Source organism: Aspergillus foveolatus (assembly GCF_047715535.1).
Source record: "Aspergillus foveolatus strain CBS 279.81 unplaced genomic scaffold BDW70scaffold_10, whole genome shotgun sequence".
NCBI classification, from domain to species: Eukaryota; Fungi; Ascomycota; class Eurotiomycetes; order Eurotiales; family Aspergillaceae; genus Aspergillus; species Aspergillus foveolatus.
Window position 1 is genome coordinate 70513 of NW_027396074.1, and position 24610 is coordinate 95122.

The 24610-nt window shown below is 51.4% G+C and overlaps 8 protein-coding genes across 8 annotated transcripts; 4 read left to right on the plus strand and 4 right to left on the minus strand.

Annotated features, from left to right (window-relative positions):
- Nucleotides 1-99: 99 nt before the first annotated feature.
- BDW70DRAFT_7314 (aromatic ring-hydroxylating oxygenase subunit alpha) lies at nt 100-1643 on the plus strand. The gene is made up of 5 exons (XM_073744700.1): nt 100-507; nt 552-704; nt 764-945; nt 1001-1416; nt 1467-1643. The coding sequence occupies exons 1-5, from the start codon at nt 421-423 to the stop codon at nt 1592-1594; spliced, it is 966 nt and encodes a 321-aa protein (XP_073598384.1). The 5' UTR covers nt 100-420; the 3' UTR covers nt 1595-1643.
- A 248-nt stretch (nt 1644-1891) lies between these two features.
- On the plus strand, nt 1892-3578 carry BDW70DRAFT_148373 (putative iron-sulfur cluster-binding protein; the record flags this gene model as incomplete). Its single annotated transcript, XM_073738857.1, has 6 exons — nt 1892-2125; nt 2214-2706; nt 2778-3147; nt 3207-3268; nt 3337-3462; nt 3499-3578. The coding sequence occupies 6 exons, from the start codon at nt 1892-1894 to the stop codon at nt 3576-3578; spliced, it is 1365 nt and encodes a 454-aa protein (XP_073598385.1).
- Nucleotides 3579-5689: 2111 nt separating this feature from the next.
- On the minus strand, nt 5690-6919 carry BDW70DRAFT_165675 (glycoside hydrolase family 16 protein; the record flags this gene model as incomplete). The annotated part of the gene is made up of 2 exons (XM_073741805.1): nt 5690-6788; nt 6885-6919. 2 exons carry the CDS (start codon nt 6917-6919, stop codon nt 5690-5692), a joined length of 1134 nt encoding a protein of 377 aa, XP_073598386.1.
- Nucleotides 6920-7033: 114 nt separating this feature from the next.
- Nucleotides 7034-8655, minus strand: BDW70DRAFT_7370 (alpha/beta hydrolase). The gene is made up of 3 exons (XM_073744720.1): nt 8196-8655; nt 7902-8129; nt 7034-7830 (listed from the first exon to the last, which is right to left on the minus strand). The coding sequence occupies exons 1-3, from the start codon at nt 8463-8465 to the stop codon at nt 7177-7179; spliced, it is 1152 nt and encodes a 383-aa protein (XP_073598387.1). The 5' UTR covers nt 8466-8655; the 3' UTR covers nt 7034-7176.
- A 519-nt stretch (nt 8656-9174) lies between these two features.
- BDW70DRAFT_157594 (uncharacterized protein) lies at nt 9175-10453 on the plus strand (the record flags this gene model as incomplete). Its single annotated transcript, XM_073740378.1, has 4 exons — nt 9175-9476; nt 9540-9724; nt 9783-9903; nt 9952-10453. 4 exons carry the CDS (start codon nt 9175-9177, stop codon nt 10451-10453), a joined length of 1110 nt encoding a protein of 369 aa, XP_073598388.1.
- A 1222-nt stretch (nt 10454-11675) lies between these two features.
- BDW70DRAFT_131108 (MFS transporter) lies at nt 11676-13924 on the plus strand. The gene is made up of 2 exons (XM_073735932.1): nt 11676-13324; nt 13372-13924. The coding sequence occupies exons 1-2, from the start codon at nt 11900-11902 to the stop codon at nt 13675-13677; spliced, it is 1731 nt and encodes a 576-aa protein (XP_073598389.1). The 5' UTR covers nt 11676-11899; the 3' UTR covers nt 13678-13924.
- A 645-nt stretch (nt 13925-14569) lies between these two features.
- On the minus strand, nt 14570-18629 carry BDW70DRAFT_165682 (tetratricopeptide repeat protein; the record flags this gene model as incomplete). Its single annotated transcript, XM_073741806.1, has 9 exons — nt 14570-15516; nt 15576-17063; nt 17109-17300; nt 17344-17421; nt 17467-17535; nt 17934-18061; nt 18118-18195; nt 18262-18400; nt 18554-18629. The coding sequence occupies 9 exons, from the start codon at nt 18627-18629 to the stop codon at nt 14570-14572; spliced, it is 3195 nt and encodes a 1064-aa protein (XP_073598390.1).
- A 1505-nt stretch (nt 18630-20134) lies between these two features.
- BDW70DRAFT_7426 (uncharacterized protein) lies at nt 20135-23691 on the minus strand. Its single transcript, XM_073744728.1, has one exon. The coding sequence runs from the start codon at nt 23516-23518 to the stop codon at nt 20312-20314; it is 3207 nt and encodes a 1068-aa protein (XP_073598391.1). The 5' UTR covers nt 23519-23691; the 3' UTR covers nt 20135-20311.
- Nucleotides 23692-24610: the final 919 nt, after the last annotated feature.

Consider the following 24610-nt stretch of genomic DNA (forward strand, 5'->3'; position numbering starts at 1 on the left):
ATATTCATATTTGTGCTTACTGAGATGAGCGGTTGTTCGTCCGTGCTTTGTGGTGTCGTCCTGAAATCGTAGGTGATGGATCATGGATAACGGATGCTATACATACTCCGACAAGGCTAAGCTGCCCAGCCGCGTCAACCCCAGCCCATGCCGCCCAGACACAGATGTGAATCAAGAAAAACACGGTGAAGGAGAAATGTCATGATCCTACCCCAGCCAGGTCATAGTTGTTAGGCCGCGGGATCTCATGCCCTCATCAGGAAACACTACGCCCGCCAATTACAGAAGACTCATAAGCCATTTGCAGATGCCACTGATGGATCTGCACCAGAACGCCAAAAGATGGTCTATAAATCACGGTGAGATATCGAAGAACTGACCGTGGTTACAGTGCTCAGCAGATCATCAAGCAAAAGCACCATGCCTGAACTCGCACGCACGCTTCCAGCTTCCTGGTACTGCAGCCAGCCGCTTTATCAGCTAGAAAGGCGGGCGGTCTTCCTGAAGGTTGTCTAGAGCTCTATCCTTGGGGACATGGCTGATGGTTTTAGTCGTGGTATCTCCTTGGCCCTTTGACAAGGTTCCAGAATGTCGGCGAAGTTGTGAGCTACGAAATTGCTCAGCAGCCAATTCAGGCGGTTCGAAGAACTGGGAAAGGGCAGATGCCGGCTTCTGAAGATATCCAGATTACTTGTGCAGATACTGCATGTCTTTCTGGAGGTTGATATGGTGCTTTGATCACGTTGTCGCTGACTGAATGTAGGAGAAGACTCTTCGACATCATGTCACGCCCACCGGCCTTGTCTTCACCACTCTGTTAGATCAAGCTCCGAGCTTCCACGAATATTTCCCAGAGCTCGAGCCGTTACTCCAGCGAGTCGACTTTACAAAGCTTCCCTACAAGCGAAGCATCAAATATGAGGGTCGTTTCAACTGGAAAACAATGTAAATCCCCGTATCAACTGTCCGTTAAGCCAGTGCTAAGAAAATCGACGAAAAGGGTAGACGGCTACCAAGAGTGCCTACACTGCCAATACACCCACCCCTCTTTCTCCATATACTACCCGCCGACCTGGTACGAAGTGCACAACCACATCAACTTCTCGCAGCATATTGCAGACCCTAAGAAGCCGGACGATGGGCTGTTCCTGTACTTCTTCCCTAATTGCACGTTGAACGTTTACGGGGGAGGAATGTCTTCGTTCCGTGTCTGTCCAACGGATGACCCTGGGGTGACGAGAATGGAATTCGACTACTACCATATGGAGTCTGGGGAGAAATTCGAAGAGTACTACCGCTTTGTTCGCCAGGTCGCGACGGAAGACTATGAGCTTTGCGAGAAGGCGCAGGAGAATCTGAACAAGGGCGTTTACCGCGAGGGAATATTGAATCCGGAAAAGGAGAATGGCGTTTCCTGTAAGTCAAGCTCTCTAGTCAGCGAGAGGACCAAACTGACAACGGTTTAGTTTACCAGGACCGCTTGTTCGAGCTCGTGTGCCAACAATATGCAGCGGACGTAGCGAAGCTAGAGGACAGTGGCTCGAAGCTGAAGGAATCCAACATAACTCTAGGAAGTGTCCATGCAGCTGCGTGATCGGCGATCAGATAGTCGAGTAACGTAGGGTCGTATTCAATTTGATAATGTGATGCAACATGAACCAGTTCAAGCAATAAGAATGGACCAGCTGTTCTCATATTGATCCCGCTGAGCCAACCTGGAAAAGTGCACCAGATTCGGCAATCGAGGCAGAGTCTAGTACTGAGCTGTCGATACTCATGCTGCTAAACTGCTGGACTGCCACTATCGTACTGCAGAGAGTTAAATAAACGAACATGGTCCTTTCTAGATAACCATAGGTGGCTCACAGAGAGTGGTTTTGCCTCGGTCTATATGGAGCCCCTCGTCCCAGTTGTGTTCGCCTTGCTGATGGTAGTAATGTACCTGTGTCGATGGGCTTCTCATCCTTCTACTACCAAACACTCTGAGATTAAAGCGATGCAACCACAGTCAGAGTCACATTCAGACTCGAAGACTGATTTGGTTACAAAGGAGCTCGACCTGCCCGTAGACTGGCTCACATCACGCGCGACCTGCGAACTCGAGAAACGCGCCATCTTCAGCAAGGTCTGTCCCCTCTTCTCATCACCCCTCTCCTGACATCCTTCCGGCTATCAACCCAACTCAACTAGTCTTCACTAACACTGCAAGACAGGAATGGCTCCCCCTCACGTTTACTCCTCGTTTTCCATCTCCAGGTATATATCATACCACCACGCCCGCAGGAATCCCACTTTTCGTGATCAAGTCTAAAGATTCAAAAATCCGCGCATTCCACAACGTCTGCCGGCACAGGGCATACCCCGTAATTAATACGGAAAGAGATTCAGGCAAATCATTGGTCCTGGCTTGTCGGTATCATGGCTGGAGCTACGATTCTTGTGGGAAGCTCATCAAGGCGCCCAAGTTCGATGGGTTGGAGGGGTTTGAGCGGAGCCAGAATGGGCTTTTTGGAGTCAGGACCAAAGTGACCAATGGAGTTGTTTGGGTTAACCTCAGCACGGACGAAACAGACGAAGACGATGGGAAAGTGGAGGAGGGGATGGGAATGAATGTAAGAATGGTGGAGGATATCGGCATTGACATTGGAATATCCAGCTGGATTGGCGGACGGGGAATGGAGGGCGGATTTAACTGGAAAATGGCCTGTGAGTGCCTACACCTGGCCATCTATCTAGTCAACATCTAGGTCTGCGGGTATTGATATGTTCATGAACAGTACCCACAAAGCACCTCACAGACGCCCTGGGAATAGAGCATATATCGGCATCTCCCTCGCTCTACCGTTCATTGATCCATACCATCCAACGGTCTTTCCATTTGCAGGAAGAATCAAAGCCCTCATCGGCCTACCTCTTTCCAAACATGTTTCTTTTCAGCATTCCCAGCTTAGAATGCTTAATTTCGTTGAGCATTCTCCCCCTATCTGAGCGGACGACTTCGGTCCGATATGATCTATACAGCCATAGCCAGGGAAAATCAAACGCGCGAGAATTGGGTTCCCTTCTGGGGGATCTCGAGAGCAAGATCAAGAACTTGATATCGGGACTGGAGAGAGCATATCAGTATCATTCATCCGTTAGTAGTAGGTATGTTTTCTAAAGCTGTCTGATGGTAGAATTGAGTTAGGGCTAAGTTAAGAGAACAGGGATTCAAATTCAGCCTCCACTCCGGTTCACAGACTATTAGACCTTTATCTCCAGTCCCCAAGTAAGACCTATATTATTTTCCTTCTGATCTCTCGTCTATTCAAAGACAAAATGCCTAAAAGCGTCCAGGTACACAAACCCGGATCCTCACCCATCTAAAGGACCACGCCAAGCTGGAAAGATCCCGCGGCGAAGAAATATATCCTGCAAAACGAGAACCGCGGGCCAATGCGAGATATGAACAGGCTGAGAAACGTTAGTAGGACCCATCTTGTCTTGCTTGTGGAATAGATATAGCAAACAAGCTAACCTCCACTAGTTTGCAGAGAATTGGATTACCTGAGTGGTGCCAGTTTCAACAGTCAGAATAGTCTTGAATGGTAGAGGAAAGGGTGGAAAGAGGACATAAGGCTTGACTCGGTAGAGCCTATGCGTCCCTATAGCAATTGGATAAGTAACTACGGTTTGTTTTGTGATTGAAAGCACACTTGAGTCGCCCCTTGAGTGATACAGAGGATCCCTTATCCACCACTCGAACTCACTCACCAGTATGGACATTTCCTTCTCGGATCTGCCATACTCTTACACTACTTATTCGAATACTAGTACTACTAATAACTCTATCCCTAAACCATCCAAGATCAACTAATAAATCAAACCACTCAGTGACTTGTTGCCTTCCACTTGGTCTTCATAGGCACGAAACATAACATCTTTTTGACTGCATACCGACCCTGAATGGGAATTGACGGGCCTTGAGAGCATAAGAGACGACTCGGTCTTGTACGCCGCCTGTGCTGTCTGTGCAGCTTGCCAGGGTCGGGACCGGCGGGGTTCCCCCTGCTACTTGCCTGAATATCATGCAAGGGTTACCTTATACTCGATGCTCAAACAAACTTCCGATCTGTCCTGTCGGTTAATGGTGGAAACTGACGTTGAACAGACCGTTGTACAGACGGTACACGAGCAGAGTAAGTCAACGAATGTGTCGAGGTTACTCAAGTCGGTAAAATAAACAGTAACAGCAGAGGGGTAATGTATCATTAAGTCTATCCTGGATCGCGTTGCTCAGGTATAATGCTTAAGGGAATATAGGAAACATGTCTGCTTCCGTGCCATACCGTGGCGACTCTTCCAGTAGTCATCAAGTGTTCATATGGGGAACAAGCCAGTATTGAGAACCATTAGAGCCGCCCAACTCATATCACCGCATCGAGGAGGTTACAAAGCCATGTCATTGCAACTAATGAGGCTGCGACTGCACCAGCTCGTGCGCCATCTCGAAGGCTTCATGTCCCGTATACGCGGCGACTGTCCCGGCGATACAGGTCCGAGATTATGCTCATAAGGCGTCTGTCCCCTTGAATGTAGCTGCTGCTGAACCTGAAAATAGGATTCCTCAACCTGCTCCTGGTCAAAGGACGCTGATAATACCTGCACTTGTCTGATACCTCGACCAGATCCTTGTTGGCCCATCTCCGGTGGAGGAAGAGTGGAATGAGGATAGCGGCTATAAGGAGGGGAATCCCATGCCGAGCCCCACTCTCCTAAGCCGACGCCGAGATAGCTTAAGTTGGAGGAGGATGAGGAGTCGCCGGTTGGCGCTGCGGTTGTATCTGACCCCTTTGTGCTGGTAGATGTGGTGGTCGCTTCAATGGTGGTTGAAGAGCCCGTGATTGTGGCAACGATGCTCACGGCGCCTAAAAAAACACTCGTGTGCTGTTATTGCAGTCATATCCCCCAAAGCCATAGCAGCAGAATTTGCCAGAGCCGCAGGCTGAGATGCCGACTCTGCCGCCTGTAGCCACAGTTGTTTAGCACTCATCAATTGCCGGCGGTAAACTAGTCTAGATTATCGAGCGGAAGGAGCAATCATCGCCTAGCTACCTCGCTGCACCAGGTCTCATCACGATTGACACCTTCAGTAGAACCGGGAACAGGAACTCAGAACGGGAAAAATGGCGGAGACATGCCGAGTGTGTATAGCATGTGTAGTCAGACGCCTGGTTTCGCCTGAGGAGAATCTGCCCTCAATTTCCCGTTCCTGCGGCTTTCCATATCGCAATCGCATTGTAGTCTAGAACGACTGCTTGACTGGTCCAGCGTCGAGCCATGAAGTCAGTCCATGGGTCCTCGTAAAAGCTAAGCCTTCGTGGTGGTGTGGGCCAATTCCAACAAGCCCTTCCGGCTGCCAAAGTAAGAAAGTCGCCAGTGGTTAGACCATCGATCCACCTATGGATGCATCTACGTACCTCAACGAATCACTCCTATTCCTAGTTTATGGAACGCTGGCAATTATCTCACTTGGATAGCACTGATGGTTTATATAAACAATTACTGAGATGAAAAATTATGAATTCATCGATTTGCAGCTGGAGAAAGAGATGAGGCAGGAAGGTGAATATAGCTTCACCTTCGGAACCGGACTAATGAAGACCCTTGTTTTCACTCAAATCTACTATTCAACCTCGAATCGAGATGATTATAACAGATCAACACCGTCCGCATTCCACACCCGCACATAGTCGACCTCCATTGCCACCTCCTCCCCATCGACCGTATTCTCATCCGGATATCCAGGCCAATTTCCACCGACGGCGACATTCAGCAGCAGGAAATGACCCTTGTGCGCTATAGTTCTCCAAACGTCCTCATGGCCAACATCAGCACCAGAAACACGATGGACCTGTTCGCCGTCTAAGAACCAGGTCAAGGTCTCTTCCTGCCACCCTTGACCTTCCCCAGAACCAGCTCCAAGCAAAGACGCGCCTGATCGGTCAACCTCGAACCCAACAACGTGCCAGTCACAACCGCTCCAGCTGACGCCGCCATTGCCCAACCCATTATACTCATTACAGGGACCGCCCTCGTTTGAATCGACTCCACAATGCAGCGTGTTATAGACTGTGTGCTCACCGTTAATGACCTCCATGATATCCCACTCTGACGCCATCGGCCAGTTTGTTGGATTTTTCCTGAAGGATTCCCCCAGTGCCCAGAAGGCAGGCCAGATCCCCTTCTGCTGGGAGCTAGGAGCGCATCCCGTGCGCAGGCGAGACTCAATGTAGAGCTTTCCGCCTGAAGCGGCGGCGAAAGATGTGGTTCTCGTTTCGATGCGGGCGCTTGTCCACTGCCCTTCCGCGCCGGTACTATTGTTTCCTCCGGAGAAAAGCGGGATAATTTGAAGCGTGTTCTGTGGCGTTATGCGAATGTTTCGCGGCGAGGTGGTGTACGATTGCAGCTCATTATTTCCCCATGCTGGGGCACCGCCGGAATAGGAGGTTCCGGTGTCGAAGAGCCAGACTGACGAGGAGGGTAGGTGTCTTGAGTCTGAGTCTGAACTGGATAGTGATGAAGAGGAGAATTCGTCATGCCAGGTTAGGGTGTATCCTAGGATGGGAGGCACGATTCCGGAGTCTGAATCGGAGCCTGGACCTGAGCCGGGGTCTAGCAAACCAGGGAGGATATCGTGGAGGATGTCGGGAAAGTCCGGTACGCCTTGTACATTAGGGCTTGCAAGCGGGACTGCATTTGCCCTTAAGAGAAGAGGGAGGATAGTGAGTAATCGCCTCATCATAGAACTGTGTGTATAGCAAGAATCTTATGCTGACTGCCCAAGCCTACACAATTTTCCGTGCGAGGTGGGGATCCAGTATTTAAGACTGCAAAGAGGGCACACATGCCCTAAGCAGCATAATAATGGCCTGGCCATGTTTGCTTTTGTGGGACTGCGTACCTGCAGTGGTTTGTCCTTACAGGCGACCAGGGTCTTTTACGAGCGCCGATCAAATCCAGACACGATGATCATCGGAATATACTCAGAATGATTGGTGTGACTTGACTTTGAGCCCTTGATCGATATGCAGTCACAGAGCCACACTTCAAACTATTCTCTGGGCAACTAGTCCAGCCCGGTATATGTACAGTATAGTATTGCACACAAGTTCACAAGGTATGTACAGAGTTAAATCAGTTAAGAGCCGTAACATTCCCAATCCACTCATGCAGCACCCCCGCAATGACATCGGAGTTCTCCTCCAGGAACTGCAAATGCGCATTTCCATGGATCCCCCACTTGCCCAGCTCCAAATGCTGCACGTTGCTCACCCCGGCCTGCTTCAAAAACTTAATGAAGCAGTAGTCATACGTCGCGTGGTACGACGCCTCGCCGGTGTCAATGAGAATCGGCACCTTGGCGAGATTCGTGAGCTGGCGGGCCGGCTCAGCCTGGACGATACAGTCCAGCAATTCACCGGGCTTGTCAGATGAGACAGTTTGCATGCTGAGCGGCGCAGACTCATTCGTGGGCGGGGGCTCGTATGTAAGCGGGATCGAGGTCAGTCCGTACGGCCGACTGAAGCTGTTCGAGAAAATGACTTCCTTGAACGGCGGGCCCTTCGGCTCGATCTGGATCAGGCCCTTGATGAGCTCGGGACGACTGTCGGCCCATGACCATCCGTAGAGTCCGCCCTGGGAGTGCGTGATCAGAATGACCGGCCCGATTATGTCGAGGAGCGCTTCGCCCGCTCCTTTCATGGTGACTTCTTGCGCTTCGCTGTCGGAGATAGATTGCACGTTGCTGGCGTAGTAGGCGTCAAAGACGGGGTCGCCGCGTTCGCCGGTCTATCCTCATACCAGTTAGCCACGGCGCTCTATGTATCGAGGACTGGATGGGGCTGGAATCGCTGACGTACACCAGGCCACTGACTATGCAGCTTCGCCTGCGGCCAGAGCGGATAATCCTGGACATTTGTGAACCGCTGCGAGATGAACTCTGCGGAGAATACGCTCTCGCCGTATCCGTCTGCTGGGAGGACTGGGGACCGCGCGGTCATGGTTCTATCAGCGATGTACACCTCGTAACCGTGGGAAAGGAACCACGACGCCCAGCCGCGGCCGCCATCAGGCTTGTTGAGAAAATTCTACCTCAACCATTAGCATCCGTAGGTCTCAGCACCGCCGGGGAGATATGGTTGAGAGGGCCGCACCGTGCCGGTCTGAGCACCCCCGTGGAGAAACACAATCGGATAGAGCTGTGTGGTCCCATTTGCCGGCGAGAGCTTCTCGACGTACATCTGGTTATGCATCATCCAGCCATCGGTTGTGTTGACGTACTCCCCGCCGACGTAGAAGTATGAACGGCGATGAAGAGCTTCGGCTCCATGGCTGCCAGTCGCAGCAGGGATAAAAGCTAAGCTGCCTTGGATGAGGGCGCCAAACGCCTGCAAGAGGCACGCTGCCTGAGTGAGCCGAAACATCGCGGCGCGTTTCGACGTGAGGCGGGAAGCTTGACGGTTGAAACACGACAGGGATCTGAAAAGGCGAAGCCGAGCCGGTAAGTATCCCTGACAGGCTGTCAAGCCGTCAATATGTACTCCAGGTAATCTCAGCCGGACAGCCTAGAGCACTAGTTATGACCTTCGGCGAGTTCGCTGTTTTATAACTCGCTAATTGCTCCACTAGTGTCAATCCCTGCCTCCTTCGATCTCGACATCTCCATCTATCTCCATCCTCGCATCGACCAACTCAGATTCATGCACGACATCCAAGTGTCATTTTAATACACTTTGCAGCATTGCAATACCGTCTCAAGATCCAACTGCCACGAGGGCTTTTGCTCTGCCTGCCAAATCATCCCTTGAAGCCAAATCAACACCAGAAGACCTGCTCCAACTCGTCTCACTTGGAAACCGAAGGATCGAAATCTCCACAGCAGCTGTCTCGGCAAAATCAAAATCGTGGTACTAAGTTCGACGGGACTGCCGATCGCTATTCGTGTGCGAACTGCGCGAGTCTAGAAGAATAAGAACCGAAAGATGGAAAATACAGCCGCCATGACCAGGAACCACCGTCCGTTCAGCCTTACAGTTCGTATCTCGTCCCAGTCCAGGTTGCGGCTGTATTGCAGCCTCTCAACGGAGCAAATACTATGCATACAGAACGGGCGCCTCAGCAACAGTTGACGGAATGCACGAAGACCTCTCGACAACTCTGGCGCTCGTCGGCGTCTTCGGCGGCCTCTCCATCACTCTCATGGCCATCCGCTTGTTCATGCGCAAATATCGCAACCAGGACTTTATCCTCAGCGACTATTTAACCATGGTATGCATCGTGTTTGTGCTGGCTCGTTCCGCGCTGACAACTGTCGTGCTGCTTTGGGGGAACAATAACATGACGAGGCCTGCGTTGAACCTAACCGAGACGGAGATCTACCACAGGACGGTTGGAAGCAAGTTGACCCTTGCAAACCGGGCAGTTTATAATACTTAGTATGCCCTCCAGTTCATTGTTTCAACGGAAAGACGTGGTTGAAAGGTGCTGACTGTGTTCAGCCTGTGGATCCAGAAATCAAATGTCCTCTTGCTGTGCGAGCGTGTACTTTCGGGTCTTCCGGAACCTGAGATGATCGTGAAGATTTACTGGGTCGTCCTCCTGGGAAGTCTGGCGGCTGTGATGGGAACAACGTTCGGCGAGTGCCGGCCTGCGCATCTGTACTGGCAGGTTTTGCCTGACCCTGGTGTGTAGACCCCAAATTCCCAACAGTCTTCTCCAGACAGCTTTAACGGATAGATCAGGAGACTGCGTCAAAGCAAACATCCAACTCATCACCCTCGTCGCGCTCAATATCGCGACCGACGCAATGCTTATCCTGCTCCCGATGCCCTGGCTGCTGAGGGTAAGGAAGTCATGGCTAAAGTATACAACCTTGCCCCTTAGCCGGGATTTGAGTACTAACGAATGCAGACGCCTCCAATACGTCCTTCTCTTTTCCGTCGGCCTACTCCTTATTGCCATTGCAATCGTCCGCCTTCCCGTCTACTCCTCCGGTACGAACCAGGTCAACCGCAACACTTGGGGTTCTGTGGAGGAGTTCTTTGCTGCGGTGGCAGCAAATGTGCCGACATTGTTCACGTTAAGGAAAGATCCGAATAAACGCAAGCGTGAAGAGGAATGGAGCCATTCCAGGCCATCGGCGAGGCCGCGGTTCACGCCAAACCAGTTCCAGGATTCAGATCTGTTTACAACTAATGTGGCGCTTGACACAGTTGAACAAACAAGGATGGAGTCGAAGAGGGGACGGTCTCCGGGACGCGCAAGGGCGCGCTCACTGCGTGAGGGGGTTACCGCTGCGCCTAGTCAAGAAAATCTGGTTCGGGATGATTCATCGCATGTTGGTGAAGGTGATTATGGCGATTCTCATGGGGACTATGGGTTCGATGAAGAGAGGAGGGGGAGAGGGAGATGATTTGCACCTGCGAGACTACCCCTTCTTCAAGAGAACAGGACCACACTTTCAGGACAATATGGCTTCACAAACATCACATCCGCCAGAGAACCGGATTCTGCGAGCATCGTGATGCATGTGCGGAATATCCTATGAAGGCCTCAATTACCCATGACACTACTCTTGAAGGGCTCAGAAAGTCCATCCGATCGTCCGACGCAGATGATCCGTCCAGTACGGAAAGACCCGCCTTTCGCAAGATATACGAAATTTCAAGATCGAGATCCAGTTTTTGCCATTTCCACTATAAGATGTGCGGCCTAGACTCACGATCCAGTGGGCGTGCAGGCAGCGAGAAGCGAGAGTTCGATACGCCTAAGTTGAGGAATAACTGATTGAGGCGTAAGACCTGCTAGTGTGCAGCCCGCCATGAGAAATGGAGACGGTGCCGGAAGAGTTGAGGAATGCCAAGTTGATCAAGGAGTCTTGTCCATATCTCAAAAAGACCCCTCCTCTTTAGCAGAGATTTCCTATAGACAATAGACAAGAACGAGAACAGGAGCGAAGATACGGTTCCATTCAAGACTCGAAGGGGACGACCTCAGCAGAGCGGGAATTGTATGTCGTTCCAATGCAGCAGGGCAGACTGCGAAGCTGTCAACAAGTGGTTTGACGAGCTAGACCTTGTGTGATTGTCTCTTCAGTAGATATTCGCGGGTAAACTCACATTTTCCATCAGGGCTGATTATATAACTCTGCTTGTACAAGCAAGCGAAGTGGTCCAATAATTTGCGACGCATGCGAGACGAATATATGGTGGCTTGTGGTGATAATGCCCTGGCCTGAACCTTGATTAGGGACAATGTCATTATGCTGTCGCTTTATTCTGACTTTGGGTCATCCTTTTTGGTTGACGATCAACACGTACAGTTACTGTTTATATTGCACTATCCAATAGACATACTCCAGTCCAGGGCTGAAGCAATGACATCATCTGGAGTTTTTCAGTGCGCATTGTACGTTAGGGGCTTTTAGCCCTCCCAATCGATAAATATATCATAATAGAAGCGGTTACAGGGATCTAATTCTCAGGCACCCATACATTAAACTCTCTTCAATGCCATTAATTCCTTGAAACCGCAATGGAGCTTTTCACGTGACTATCTGAATTCGCTTACGTCATCGCCAGTCTCAATTGGGGGGTTGAAATCAAGCTCGCGTGCCTTTCAGTGCCTGTGCCCACGGTCATCTTCGCTCATGATTTTTGCTTCTATGAATCAAACCGACAATGAGGATTGAATACGATATTATAAACAACCATTTATAACGCAGTTTTCATCGTTCGACCGCCTGACTTCGGTGAGCCCCGCGACACACGGACTTGCGCTGGAATAGATACTGTTCTAGCGCAGCGGCAACCGTTCGCAATCGACGCGATTTCGACTGTATAATTTTTAAAAAGGAAAAATGAAGGCGCCAGACCAGGAGCCCATTCAAAGGCGACGCTCGTCGACGCTACACTACCATACTTTTGATACGCCCCCGCCAAAGTCCCGCGGCAGACCGAACTCTGGCCAGTCCGCCTCGTCGGGCGAAGATTCACGGCACCATCATGACTCTATTGATGAATCGACGTCACAGTCGCCCCTTCCCAAGAAGCAGATTATGGTGCTAGCTCTGATCGCGCTGTGCGAGCAGACGGCCTTCAACTCCATCAGTCCTTACCTTCCCGATATGGCGTCATCGTTCCCTGAGGCGAAACCGGGTATGGTTGGGGTATACGTGGGATTGATTGGGACGGCGTTCGCGGTAGCGCAGCTGGTTACCAACTATTTCTGGGGCTGGCTGTCGGATCGCATAGGGCGGAAGCCGGTTATTCTGTTAGGCACAGTCCTTACCGCAGTGTGCTTTGTCGCATTCGGGTTCTGCGGTACGTTGTGGCAGGCTGTCGTGGTGCAGGCGTTGATGGGTGTTGTCAATGGGAATCAGGGCTTGGTGTCAACCTGCCTTGGGGAAATCACCGACAAGAGCAATCAATCAAAGGCGTTTACCTATTTACCGGTTCTCTACGGCATTGGTGGCGTCACTGGCCCCTTAGTCGGTGGCTTGCTTGTTTTTCGACAAAATCCGTTCAATAACGCAGAGCCGAACCCATACCCATACCTGTGGCCAAATCTTCTGTCTGCTGCGATTCTCGGGCTAGACTTTGTTGTGGCACTGATTTTCCTGGAAGAAAGTCTGGAAGATGCAGATACCTTGCCCACATTTGGCAAGAAGATCCGCGACCTGTTTGCGTGGTTATGGCAAGTGACCAGTCTTGGGAAGCGACCTCGCACTATACGGCCAGGGGACCATCTGCCTTATCGGATGATTCGCGAACAATCGGCAGACGCCGACGAACATGATAGCGAGCTAGACTCGGCTTCAGAAGCATCCGCAGACCACCAGGGTCACGAATCCCTGACTCGGAGCGAGCTGCTCAATCGAGACACTGTTCTTCTCCTTTTGACATATCTCATTTTTGCCCTGTGCAATATCGCCTTCAACGCGCTTTTCCCGATCTTCTCCCAAGCAGCACCGCCTATTGGGCGTGGTCTTACACCGTCTGAGATTGGTTTTGCCCAGGGCTTCGCAGGCGTCGTGACTATAATCTTCCAAATATGCATTTTTGGCCAGCTGCGCAACAAGATGGGAAACCGGTGGTCCTACCGAGCTGGTCTCTTTGGCTTCGTGGTTTCCTTCATCCTCATGCCGTTCATCGGATATAAAGGCGACGATACCAGAAAGACTGGCGTTACCGGCAAGACAGCCTTCATGGCTATCGAGCTCTGTCTCGTCTTACTAGTAAAGACTGTCGCCGCTGTCGGCGGCTTAACCAGCGCACTCCTCCTGGTAACGGCCCTCTCCCTCTATTTTTAACCAGCAAACTGACTTTACAGATCACAAATTCCGCCCCCGACCACGCCGTCTTAGGTGCCCTCAACGGCCTCGCCCAGACCCTTTCTGCAGCAGGCCGTGCCGTTGGTCCCTTCCTCTCTGGCAGTCTCTTCTCCCTTGCAGCACGCGTCCAGCCAAAGGGCGAGGTAATTCCCTTTGGTGTCTTTGCTGCGGTATCTCTTGTTGGATTCTTCCTCAGCTTTGGAATAAAGGGGCGCAAGCTGGAGGCTGACGGGTGGGAGAGTAATGCTGACGACGATGACGATGATGATGATGGGAGTGGAAAGTCAGATGATGAGGAGAACTGACTTGCCTGTGCACGTCAGCCGTGTCATGGCATGGCAGGATGTGAGTTCGGCCTTTAACGATTGTGACGTTTGCATAATACTGTACCATATTCCTTACATTAAGAGCGAGCATATCCGTAGAGCGCAGTACTTGCTTTCGCTTGTTCGTGGCTGATCTGACCCTTCAATTCTTGTACTTAATTTCTTGTACCTAAGATTAGATCTTGCGGTTTCACAATCTAGACCAGCATAGCAGGGTACTTTCTACCAAATCGTTTCGTTCGGACTTGCCTGGTATTCGAAGTCAAAATCAAGCATCGACATCCTAGATTACTTAATACTGCTATCTGGCGCGTGCATGGATGGCGCATCAAAATATGATCCATGTATGCAGGATCGATAGGGAGGAAACATGGCAAGACAGGTGCCTGCGGATTTGCATAGCCCTACGTGCTATCACTTTTAAAGCTAACTCATCCTATCCTGTTATCCTATTCCCACTATACTAAGCTAGCATCAAAAATGAGCACGCATATGGCAGCTAAAGGTCGTTACTGGTTAGAGTAGATGAGTGAAGGAAACAAAGGGAGGAGAGACATCACTTCAACATAAATCCAAATGGCTTCTATAACGACTGCCAGCGCAGGTACATCGCCCTCCATTTACAGTCAATTATGCAGTCAACTTGTCACGACCTAGTTGCCAAAGCAAACCAGGCATATAGGTTGACGGCGGACAGACAAGCCAAGCTCAACCTCTCGGTTTCACTTACTCATTGTACATATATAAGTTATTACCCCGGTACCTACTGCAGATCAGCAGTAGTTATCGATTTTAATCTATCTATATCTACATGTCTATCTACCTGCAATCAACCATCTAATATCACATAATATGGACAAGAATGAGTGTCTCACCTCCAAACCCACTCAACGACATACATAAACGCCTCCCCCAAGTACCCTGTCAACAGTAGACCCTGCGCATACTCGATGAGTTCTTTGCTTGGAGAATAACTCTGATTCTCGATTGGATCCACTGAAGGAGAAAAAGAAGGAGGGGACGGGAACGAAGACGCGCGCACATTAAGCCGTTTATCAAGGAGGGACTTGTGCATCTCTTTTCCAGGCTTGACGAGGAGGTATTTTTCTTCTGGGCCTTGGTTCCGAGTGACGTTTTCTGCCGTGGCTTGGTGTTTGTTTTGTTTTGGATTTGGGATGGAAATGTGTGATATTGAATCTTGGATTTGTGGAGTCTGCCAGATGACTCCTTGTTGACGTTGCTGTTGCTGCTCTTGTGATTGCGGGACTTCTGGTTTCTGTGCAGATATAGTTGTCTGTGATGGAGCAGCGTTCCCTGCCACTGCCACCGAGACATTCCTCCTGCTCGAAGTCGTCGGTCTTGAAAATGGAATCCGTCCTTTTGATTGTTCTGCTGCTGCTTCTGGACCGCCAACTTCTGTTCTCGACAAAGAGTTATTGGTAATGACCGCATACTCAACATCCGAATCGAGCGAGAACAGCACAACCGTGTTGACTTTAGTATTCAGCTTCATTCGAAACGTCGCGAAGTTGCGCGGGTCTAAGTAGAATGTATAGCTTGCTGTTACGACGACATTTTTTATATTGAGTCCCATGTTCATATTTGTAGTGGGGCTCGGTCCCATGGTGTTGATGATTGTGTGGCTGTAGCTGCAGCTGACTCTCGAGAGAGCCTGGTGGCGCGCGGAGGTTGGGCATTTCGACTTCACGGCCAGGGATTTGGATTCACGGAGGGTGACTGAGGGTATGCACACTGAGCTGTGGAAAAGACGGCACTGCTTTGCGCAGGTGTCGCTGCAAAAGCGCGTGATATTGCATACTTATGTGGTACTTGTTAGCTCTTGTGCTAGGTTAGGGTTGAGTGGAGTGTTGACATACTGCTGCAAAATACGGTGGTAAGAGCACCACAACGCTGACAGGGCCCCGGCTCTTTAAGCCCCCATTCCCTCCTCTCAATTTCCAGGATCTCCCGACGCCGATTCAGCTCACAGATACGTTTCTCCGCGTACGCGATTCTTTTCCGCGATTGATGCCCATCGTGTGTCCGCTTCGCCATATGCACAAGCTGTCTGTATGCCAGCATCGCCTTGTCCACGGAGTCCAAATGCTCTCGAGAGACGCAAAGCGCACTCAGTGCGTCGAATGTCTCCGCTGCTTCGGGACCCTTAACGGCCAAAAAGTCCTCGACGAGCGTTTCGAAAAGAGCTGCTGCGTCGCGGTTGAGCCCAGCGTCCATGTATGAGCGGCCTAGACGGTGAATGACACGCAGGCAGTCGGCATCGCGGGAGCGCTTGTAGCTGTCGATAATATCTTGGATGTCCGGTGGGAAGTCGAAGTTATCTGAACTCTGGATGTAGCGCAGGACGGCGTCGCGGGTGATTTGGGCGGAGAGGCCAAAGACAGCGCGGCAGTGGGGGATTGTGCGGCTGCAGATAATGCGTGACTCGTTCTCCAGACCGAGCTTTTGGTATAGTGAAGAGAGCTTGTTCATTGCGTTTAGGGTTGTGGCGTTCTGGATCCCGAAAACCGTGTCGAGGGCCGGGACGGCCTTCTCAAGCAGTAAAAGTGCGGATTCAAGATCGCCGAGTAGAACCTTAAGAGATGCTAAGCGCTGCATGCTGCATAGGGTTTCTGGGGCGTTGTGTCCCAGCGTCCTGAGTCGGCCTGCAACGGACCGCTCGTACAGCGCCGCGGCCTCGGTGGCGTATCCGTCTTTCTCGCAGAGACTGGCGAGGTCGTGCAGGACGGAAAAGTTCTTGGGATGGTCGCGACCGAGCACACGCTTGTAGAGACCCAAAGATTCCAGATAGCACGCTTCTGCTTCGGCGGGGATGTCAAGGGCCTGATATGCCTTGCCCATGGCGTGCAGGATAGACGCCCGCGTTTGCTTCTTTATGTCGAGGCCCGGCGTGTCGGCTAGAAGTTTCATCGCGTCGTGGAGCTCTATGACTGCTCCCTGCGCGTTGCCCTGTTTGAGCAGGGCTTCTCCTCTCAGTCGTGTTGTTAGGCCGCGAGACCAGACGGCTGTTGAGGAGAGCTCATTTTTGATCTGCAGGAAGAGTTTGGCAACCTCGTCCACTTGGAGGATTCTTTGCCTGCCCGAGACGTCATGCACAAACGCTCCGCCGGAGATGTACTGCATGTGGACGAATACGTTCTGCGTTCCCCGTAGCAGGGCAATATAGTCTGTGTCCTGGACAGTGGATGAGCTGTTATTCTGGCTCTCACCCGTCGGAAGCGTGCTGTCTCTAGCAGTGGCAGTGGCTCTGCTATCTCTGGAATACTTAGTAACAAATGAAAATCGTATGGTATTGGCGCGCTTCATCAGTTTTTTGCCTCTGTTCGTTGACTGTGAGCGCGATAAACCTAGACAGTCAGCTTAATGACAATCAGACGGTGAACAACTCATACTTAACGACACTTTGCGTCCGAAGAGCTTCTGAAAGAACGACTGTCGCCTAGATGAACGGGGGATTTCATAATCAACATTCCTGCTGTCGATGAGCGCACCGTCGGAATTATCGAGGTCACTGGCCTCGTGTCTGTTCTCGTCCTCGCACAGGGCCGGTTTCTCGGGTTCTATCATAGCGCCGTCGCCGAGCCCTAATTATTTAGAAGGCGTTCTAGAAGAAATAATTCAACGTACCACTTGAGCAGAATGTCGCGTCTGAGAGGCCCATCTCCCCAGCTGGGAGCGACTGGTAAACTCCGTTTGGCGCATGCACTGGATACATTAGCGATACACCTCCGCTAAAGCTTAGCTACTCACCCCTCTCCAGATCAAATAAACCGGCAAAACTTATAGCTAGTAGCTCTTCTTCATCGCTCTGAGAAAGCTCTGACAACATCAGTCGAGGTCACTTATCCCTTGAGAGCTCATCATACTTCTAAAAGACCAAGAATCGCGCAATTTTTTAGCTTTCTTTGCTAACGACTGCTCGCCATTAATGTCGGACATGGAGAATTTCGGGGGCATCGAGCTCTTCTGCATAACACTGGGGCTCCTGCTATGGTTCACGCTTGCTATGTCTTTTTGTATGTCGCGGTGACTTATGTCGTCGCGGGGGTCGTTCAAGACGGGTTCGTATCTGCGTCTGTTAGGGTTATGTTTAGGAACTGAGATTAGGGTAAGCACACAAGATTTTGCATTTTGAGCCACAGTGCGTGCAATCCACTAAACATATGGTTTCTGCTATTCGTTAGATGGGTCCGAGAAAAAAGGACGATAATGCCCACTTGGTTGTCTGTCTACCATCTCGTCGGCCGGAGAAAAAAGTCTCTCGCAATAACTGCAGTAGAACCGGATCGGGCGAGCATCGAGCGGAATCAGCCGTTTCTCCATGCGAAACCCTTTTGTGATTAAACTAGCATGCCGTTAGCTCGAACATTCCAGTCCACGACCTGGAGAGGTAGGCACTACCGGTCGCGCATCATCACATATACAGCAACCGCTGATCCAGTGCAGTATCTCGTCAGGTAGTGTTGCTTCAGCTCGCTCCTAGCCGGGTTAGACTTTCTCTCCACACAATCTTATCCGACATCAGAATGCGATGAAGAAGCGTACTCAGTCGAAAACACCGCGTCGCAATCTGGACACTTAACCTCCATCGCACCCAGCGACGTCCTGTCGTCATCACGAAATGGAGGGAATAGCCGTAGGACTTCCTGGAAGTTCTCGACTGCTGGGGACAGCTCTTGATTTTCTAGACCAATTTCAGACGTCAGTGCATCTGTCCTCCATGTTCTCTTCCTAAGCATACGGGGGAAGTAGGCAATACCGTTAGTAGTGGGCCGGCCGGCTAGTGATAAAAGAACGTCTGAGGCGCGCAGAATCCGTCTCTTCCCCTCAAGCGGACTCGACCGCGTTGTGTTGAGGAGGATTTCGTTCTCGATTTCTCCTTTAGTGTCATTCTCGAGGCGGTTACTGTGCATTTCTTGTCAACCCAATACCGAGCTGTGAATGAGTCGGTTGCAGGACTTACCGATCCCCAGACAATGAGACCGCGTAGTCCCTGTGGCTGAGACTGCGTCGATAACTGTAGTCGCAGTCTACCTCCATCTCCATTCGAAGCGCCGCGATGGCCAGTACAATTGCAAAAGCAAAGAGAATATAATGTGATACACTGTTGAACCAAAAAGAAAAGGCAGAATTCTCAACACCCAGTCTCAGCTCAGCTAGGAACTCAGCAAACGACTGTGGATGTGAATGTCAGGCGAGGCGTCATTTCAAGACCCTCCCGGGAGCGTAGTGCATATGTAGTGTTAATGCAGCTGCGATGCGGGTCAGCCTGACAGACTGTTTTTTGCCTCTGCTTCAGCTTCAGCTCTCAAACGGCCGGGAGTGCCTCCATACTTTGTTGTTTCAAGGGCAGCTTCAGCCCGCCCAATTGGTGTCCTGCGCATCCCTGTGCATCCCTGGAATAGGCTGGGCTGAAGCGAGGAGGGCGTTTGGGTTGAATGATGTGTTAGTGGTGCGATGAAGATGAGTTTATTCTTGCTGAGCAGTCGATTCCTCACTTGGGTACAGCTGGAGAGAGATCCAGACGCTGGACACTCCACCCCTCAACTGTCGACGTTCATGTCAACCCACTTCAAGGGACGGTCAGTCAAGTCAATGCAATCGTATCCGATACAAGCACCCCTTGCATAGCATCCAATCCAGGTCAATGATCGCCCGCAAACGCAGCAGCAATCGCCGGCGATCGCAGACTTGCAGGGGTTGAGGCGGTCGAATCATTGATTGATAGATCACATGCACTGATCACCACTCATTGGGGTTCTTAACTGGGCTGCAAGCTCACGCAACAGTAAACTCAAAAGCCGGTTTACCTGAATCCTTGCGTTGCCTTACGGCGGCGGATGCAGTGTGCCAGCGATGCGAACGGCCAGAGTCTGGAGATGGCGGGAGGTTGGAGTCGGAACTGGAAGACGCGAAGAAGCAAGCGAAAAATCCACAGACTCCAGATTATCCGTACCTTGTTAATCATCACCTTCTGACCGACTCGATCAGTTTACGACGCAAACGCAAGGCCGCTGAATTCATTAAGAGGGCATTGCACCATGGGCTCCTAGATGGGACTGCAGTGCAGAATGTAATAAAGCCAGCCCAGGTTGACTGAATCGCGAACCGATTAATAGCGGAGAACTCGCACCTATCTACTGTAACATTTCCTCAAGAGTTAGGCTTTGGCTGTAAGGGCAGTCGATTTATTGTCTGATTGAGTCCATGGTCCACGTCACTATAGAAAGCAGATTGGCCTGGCCCCGACCGACATTCTCGAGAACTCGCGCCTAGAGAGCAAGTACCACTTAGTGCCTAGCTCGCAGATGAATATCCACTGTATGTACTCCGTATATTTCTCATAGATGCTATATGAAATGACAAACTGATATATATACATTACACTTTTAGGGTATCGAATCAAACTCTCTGACGCCGACCGAACGCTGAAGCTGGGAAACGTAATAAAGGCTGAAGCGCCCAATATCGACGAACAAGAAAGAAGGAAGAATGATAGAAAGAAAGAAAAAGACATGGCACGTATCTCTTTACATCATGAACTGAGAAAAGGGAAGCGCCAGATGGGTGAGGGGTAGGCAGGTAGGTAGGTAGGCTAAGCCCACCTCCATCCCGAACCCATCGCCTCCTGGCTATGCATCACCGAGAGAAGGATACTATTTCTTGGCTCAGTCGATTGTCCGGATCCGATAAGCCCGGGCGAGGGAGCCGGGCCCAATGATCCATAACCGTTTGTACTCTGGCCCATGTCCAGATTCTGCCTCTGATACTCCTGGAGAAGCAGAGACACCGCCGCATTGGGGTTAATCCCCTCGCCGGTATCTGTGATCTTGAGCGCCCATTTGGCGTCTTCCTCGGCGAACCCGAGCTCGCAAACCATCATCTCAATGGCTTGGTCGGCTGGGTCGCGGATTTGCGGTGCTTGGACCGGAGGCCTTGGTGGGCAGGCGTTGGTGTAAGGGATTTGGATGTTATGCGTGTTAATTGGGTGATCTTTGGGTGGTTGAACTGCCGCCGGTGGTGGAAGTGGAGTAGCTGTTGTTGAGGCTGGGGTTGGTAAAGGCGGCACGGGTTCTTCGGCTTGTTGTCGGTGAAGTGGGTGTGTAGGCGCACCGGCCAAACGGTTCATGATTTCCGCATAGCTGGATATCGGGCGTTCTTCGACGTAGGAGAGGTCAGCGTTCCGGGCGCGGCGGTTACGGAGCTGCTCGGCGTAGGCGGCTTGACGGCGACGGTGCAGCTTGCAGATGATGCTGCTCGTTGGGGAAGTGTTGCTGCAGCCGGAGTGTTTAGTAGGGTTTGAGTAGGTTTGGCCCACGGGTGACATTCTCTGGGGAGAGCGTTGGCGTTTGTACGCCTTTGAGACAGCTTCACGGAAGAAGATCGAGCGGCTTGCGTCGGCAGCTTCCCATTTCGTCAGGCCCAACAATTGAGCGCGCTGGAAGATTTCATCGGCGTTGTCGACGGTTGCGATGGAGCCTAGGGCAAGGACGGCGGAGAGGCCCAATGTGAGGATGTAGTATGTCCATTCCTCTAATGTTTCCTCCTCCTTGACAGGATCCTTCTCCGCCATATGGCCACTGAATACACCTACTTTCCGCGCTGCCTCGCATTTGCCGTGGATCGGCTGCAGCAGAACCCCAAGACAGGTCCAGATCTCCATCATGTCGTAAAGCTGGCTATGTGAGAGCCCGCCTAGATTCCCGCGCCCGAACCCTTCGGGAGGCTCAAGGAGGACGTTGTTCATACCGAACGGCTCGCTGATTGACATGGTGATCGAGGCATGTTGACTCGTGGCCAAGACGCCGCCATTCAACCAATCTATCTGTCCAACGACATCGCCCTCTCGGCCTTTCCCACATCCGAAAATACGGCAGAACGTCCAGAGTCTCCAAAATGCATTATCGATGTCCTCCGCGCGGGCATCGTCTATGCCTGACAAACCACGGACAGTTTCTGGACGGAGAAAAGTAGTACAGCGAGCAAGAATGAGCCCCTTCAGTCTGACAAGCGAATATAGGTCACGGGTGTAGCGGTCGAGGTAGGAAGAGGGCGTATACTCGGGCACTGGAGCGTCCAGGTCGAACAGGACCTGCCACTCGCTGGCCCAGGGCGGGCTCATTTCGCGCAGCTCCCAGGCCGGAGGCGACATTTGGAAAACCGTAGTCTTGATCAGGTCGAGCTCATTTTGCTTGAAAACACGGTAGAACTGCCTGTTCATAACAGCAAAATTGAAAAGGTCCGGCAACGAGCTGCAATGTCGCAAGAGCATCAGGACTATCTCATCAGGAAGTGTGGCCGGCATCTGCCCAGAGGGAATAAAAGGCGGGGTCACAACAGGAGTCTTAATTTGCTGCTCGGGCAGACCGGCGTCGAGCTCGTATACGACTATCGGCGCCGAGTCAACATCCATCTCGCACATCGGCTCGATAGCTTTCGCCGCGGCAGCGTTCTTCGACATCGTGCCCCCGGGTCTAAACGAAAATGTTTTTCGTGGCTTGGACGACGCTTTCTCAGTTTTCTGGGTAGCTTCCACTGCAGTTGGGACTTTGACTGATGATGGCTTCTGTCGCAAGCCCGGGGATTGCACTTCTTTTGTCTGAAGACGGGGCAACTTCAAGCGCAGCTCACGCTCACTGCTGACCGACGCTGGTCTTTGAGGGGGCGGTGGGCAGAGGAAGTCTGTGTCAGTCGATCCAAACGCGTCATTTTCCTTTTCCGAGTCCTTTGAAGCCGCTACTGTTGATATAGCGACCTCGTGGTGGGCGTGTTTGCGCTCGAGTCGACCAACAATATTGGAGCCGCTCAGGGAGCGGAGATGGGGCCGGTCCCTCTTCTTGCCAAAGCCAGGCATGCTGAAAGAGAGTCGGCCTTTGTGGGGTTTCTTGGCATGTTTCATTTCCTCCTCCGGCGACACAGTGGACGACCTAGGCTTTCTGCTCTTTAATAGGTCAAGGGGCGGGTTGGGAGCAGAGCGTGAGGGAATCATATCCATATTACCTCTGCTCACCTGCAGGGGTATATCAATACGTGGCAGGGAGTTTTTCCGTTCCACAAGACTATCAAGTGCATTCTCAAGTTCCTCTGCAGCTTGCGACAGCGTCGGCTGAAGGCCGTGCGTTGCCGCAGTCGACTCGACAATCTCGGCCAGGCTATCCTCACGAATCAATGGCGGTTGCGTTCTCTTGCGTCGGATTGAGAGTGGAGCCATTTGGATCGGGGGTTCGCACGGTAGCGGCTTTTCCCGCACAGATGGCGATCTTGACAATTTCCGCGACATGTTCGTGCTGGATCGATGCACGGATATCTCGTCAAACACGCCTGCCCTGGTGGGAGAGATGATAGAGAATGCGTCGGCAGACCTGTATGCTGATGCGGAGTGTTCAGACCCTAGACTGGTGATAGACGATCTGCGACTGTAGCACGAAGAGGCGTCATCAACCAGTTCGTCAGACCATAGTGAAGATGCCCCTGTCGTCGGTTCAGAGGCGTCTTCCTCGGATTTGTTTTCTCGAATATAGACACCTGCCGTGAGAGAGTCATGCAAGTATTGCGGCTCGCGAGGACTTGTAGGGGAGACAAGCGAGAAATGCGACGACAGTTCTGGGAAAAAGCGGGTCCAGCGTGTTCCTGACCAGGACGGCCTCCCTTCAAGAATAGGCGAAACATAGATATCATCATCGTACAGACTGCGCTCCTTTCTTCCTTTTCGCTCTGCTACCCTAACAGGAGGATGTGTGTTCCGCCTCGTCGCTGGATCTGGACCGGAAGATCCATGATTATATGAAGCAGAACCGCTCATCGTGAACGAGTCGAGTTTCAGCTATTCTGAATATTGGTCCTTCCTCCAAAGCTGGCTTGGTATCCCTACTTATTCCAGCCCACAACCATGGTGGTCTCGATTCTTTAGTGTCGTCGATCCCTTCCGTCGCGAACACTGTCGTCTACTATTGCCCAGAGCCTTGGGTGTACTCTAATTCCAGACGCACACTCCAATAATAGCTAGAGCTGGTCACCGGCCCTGCAGAAAGGAAAAGCGAACTCGTGTTTGTCTTTGTCGACTCGATCCGTACAAAGCAGGGACAAAGGCACGCAGACGCAGGTAGGACAAAGACAACCGCACTATACTGCAAGCTCGAGACTATCAGCGCACAGATCCGGTCACACAGATGTTGGTATACCAACCTTCCTTCAATGGCTTCAGTAGCACGCAGATCGCACAGTTGCTTGCTTCTTTCCTTGCTTGCTTGCACTCGTGCAGAGAGGAGCGAAGAGTGGGTGATGGGTTGACGTGAAAACGTTTTGTGAGTGAGACGAGGGAGATGCAGAATAAGAGTATTGCTCCCGTATTAATGATAAGCTCTGATGTACCCTCGTGTCTCTTGTGTCTTCTGACTAGGCCGGTAGTGGATGGCCCGAGGCCACTTATGCAATCACCATGAAGATCCCTGTAACGGAAATCAATCGTTGGGGTCGGTTTCTGTGCTGACTCTACTCTGTGCTCTCCAAGACTAATACGACTATGTACGTATCCCGTCCTGGCTCCAAAATCTCATCGCATACCTTTCATTCAAACAATAACCCCATATTCTGTTCTACATTCACATCTAATCAACATCTCAACCAGATTTCTCTTCAGCGAAACACAAACCCTCGTCTCAGTTCGTTTTCTTCTTCAACCATTATTAGCCATTTTTTAGCCATTTTTTAGCCATTTTTAGCCATTGATCGGCACCCGCTGCACCACTCACTCCGCCGTCACTGATCAGTGCTCACAGGGTGCCGTACAGCCTTAACCTTCAGCCACCGCAGGCCAACCCCGAGTTCCATGCTTGCAGCTCGTATTCCCAGTATGATTCGTTACCATTGAGAATGCTAAGTCTTAGTTGAGTTA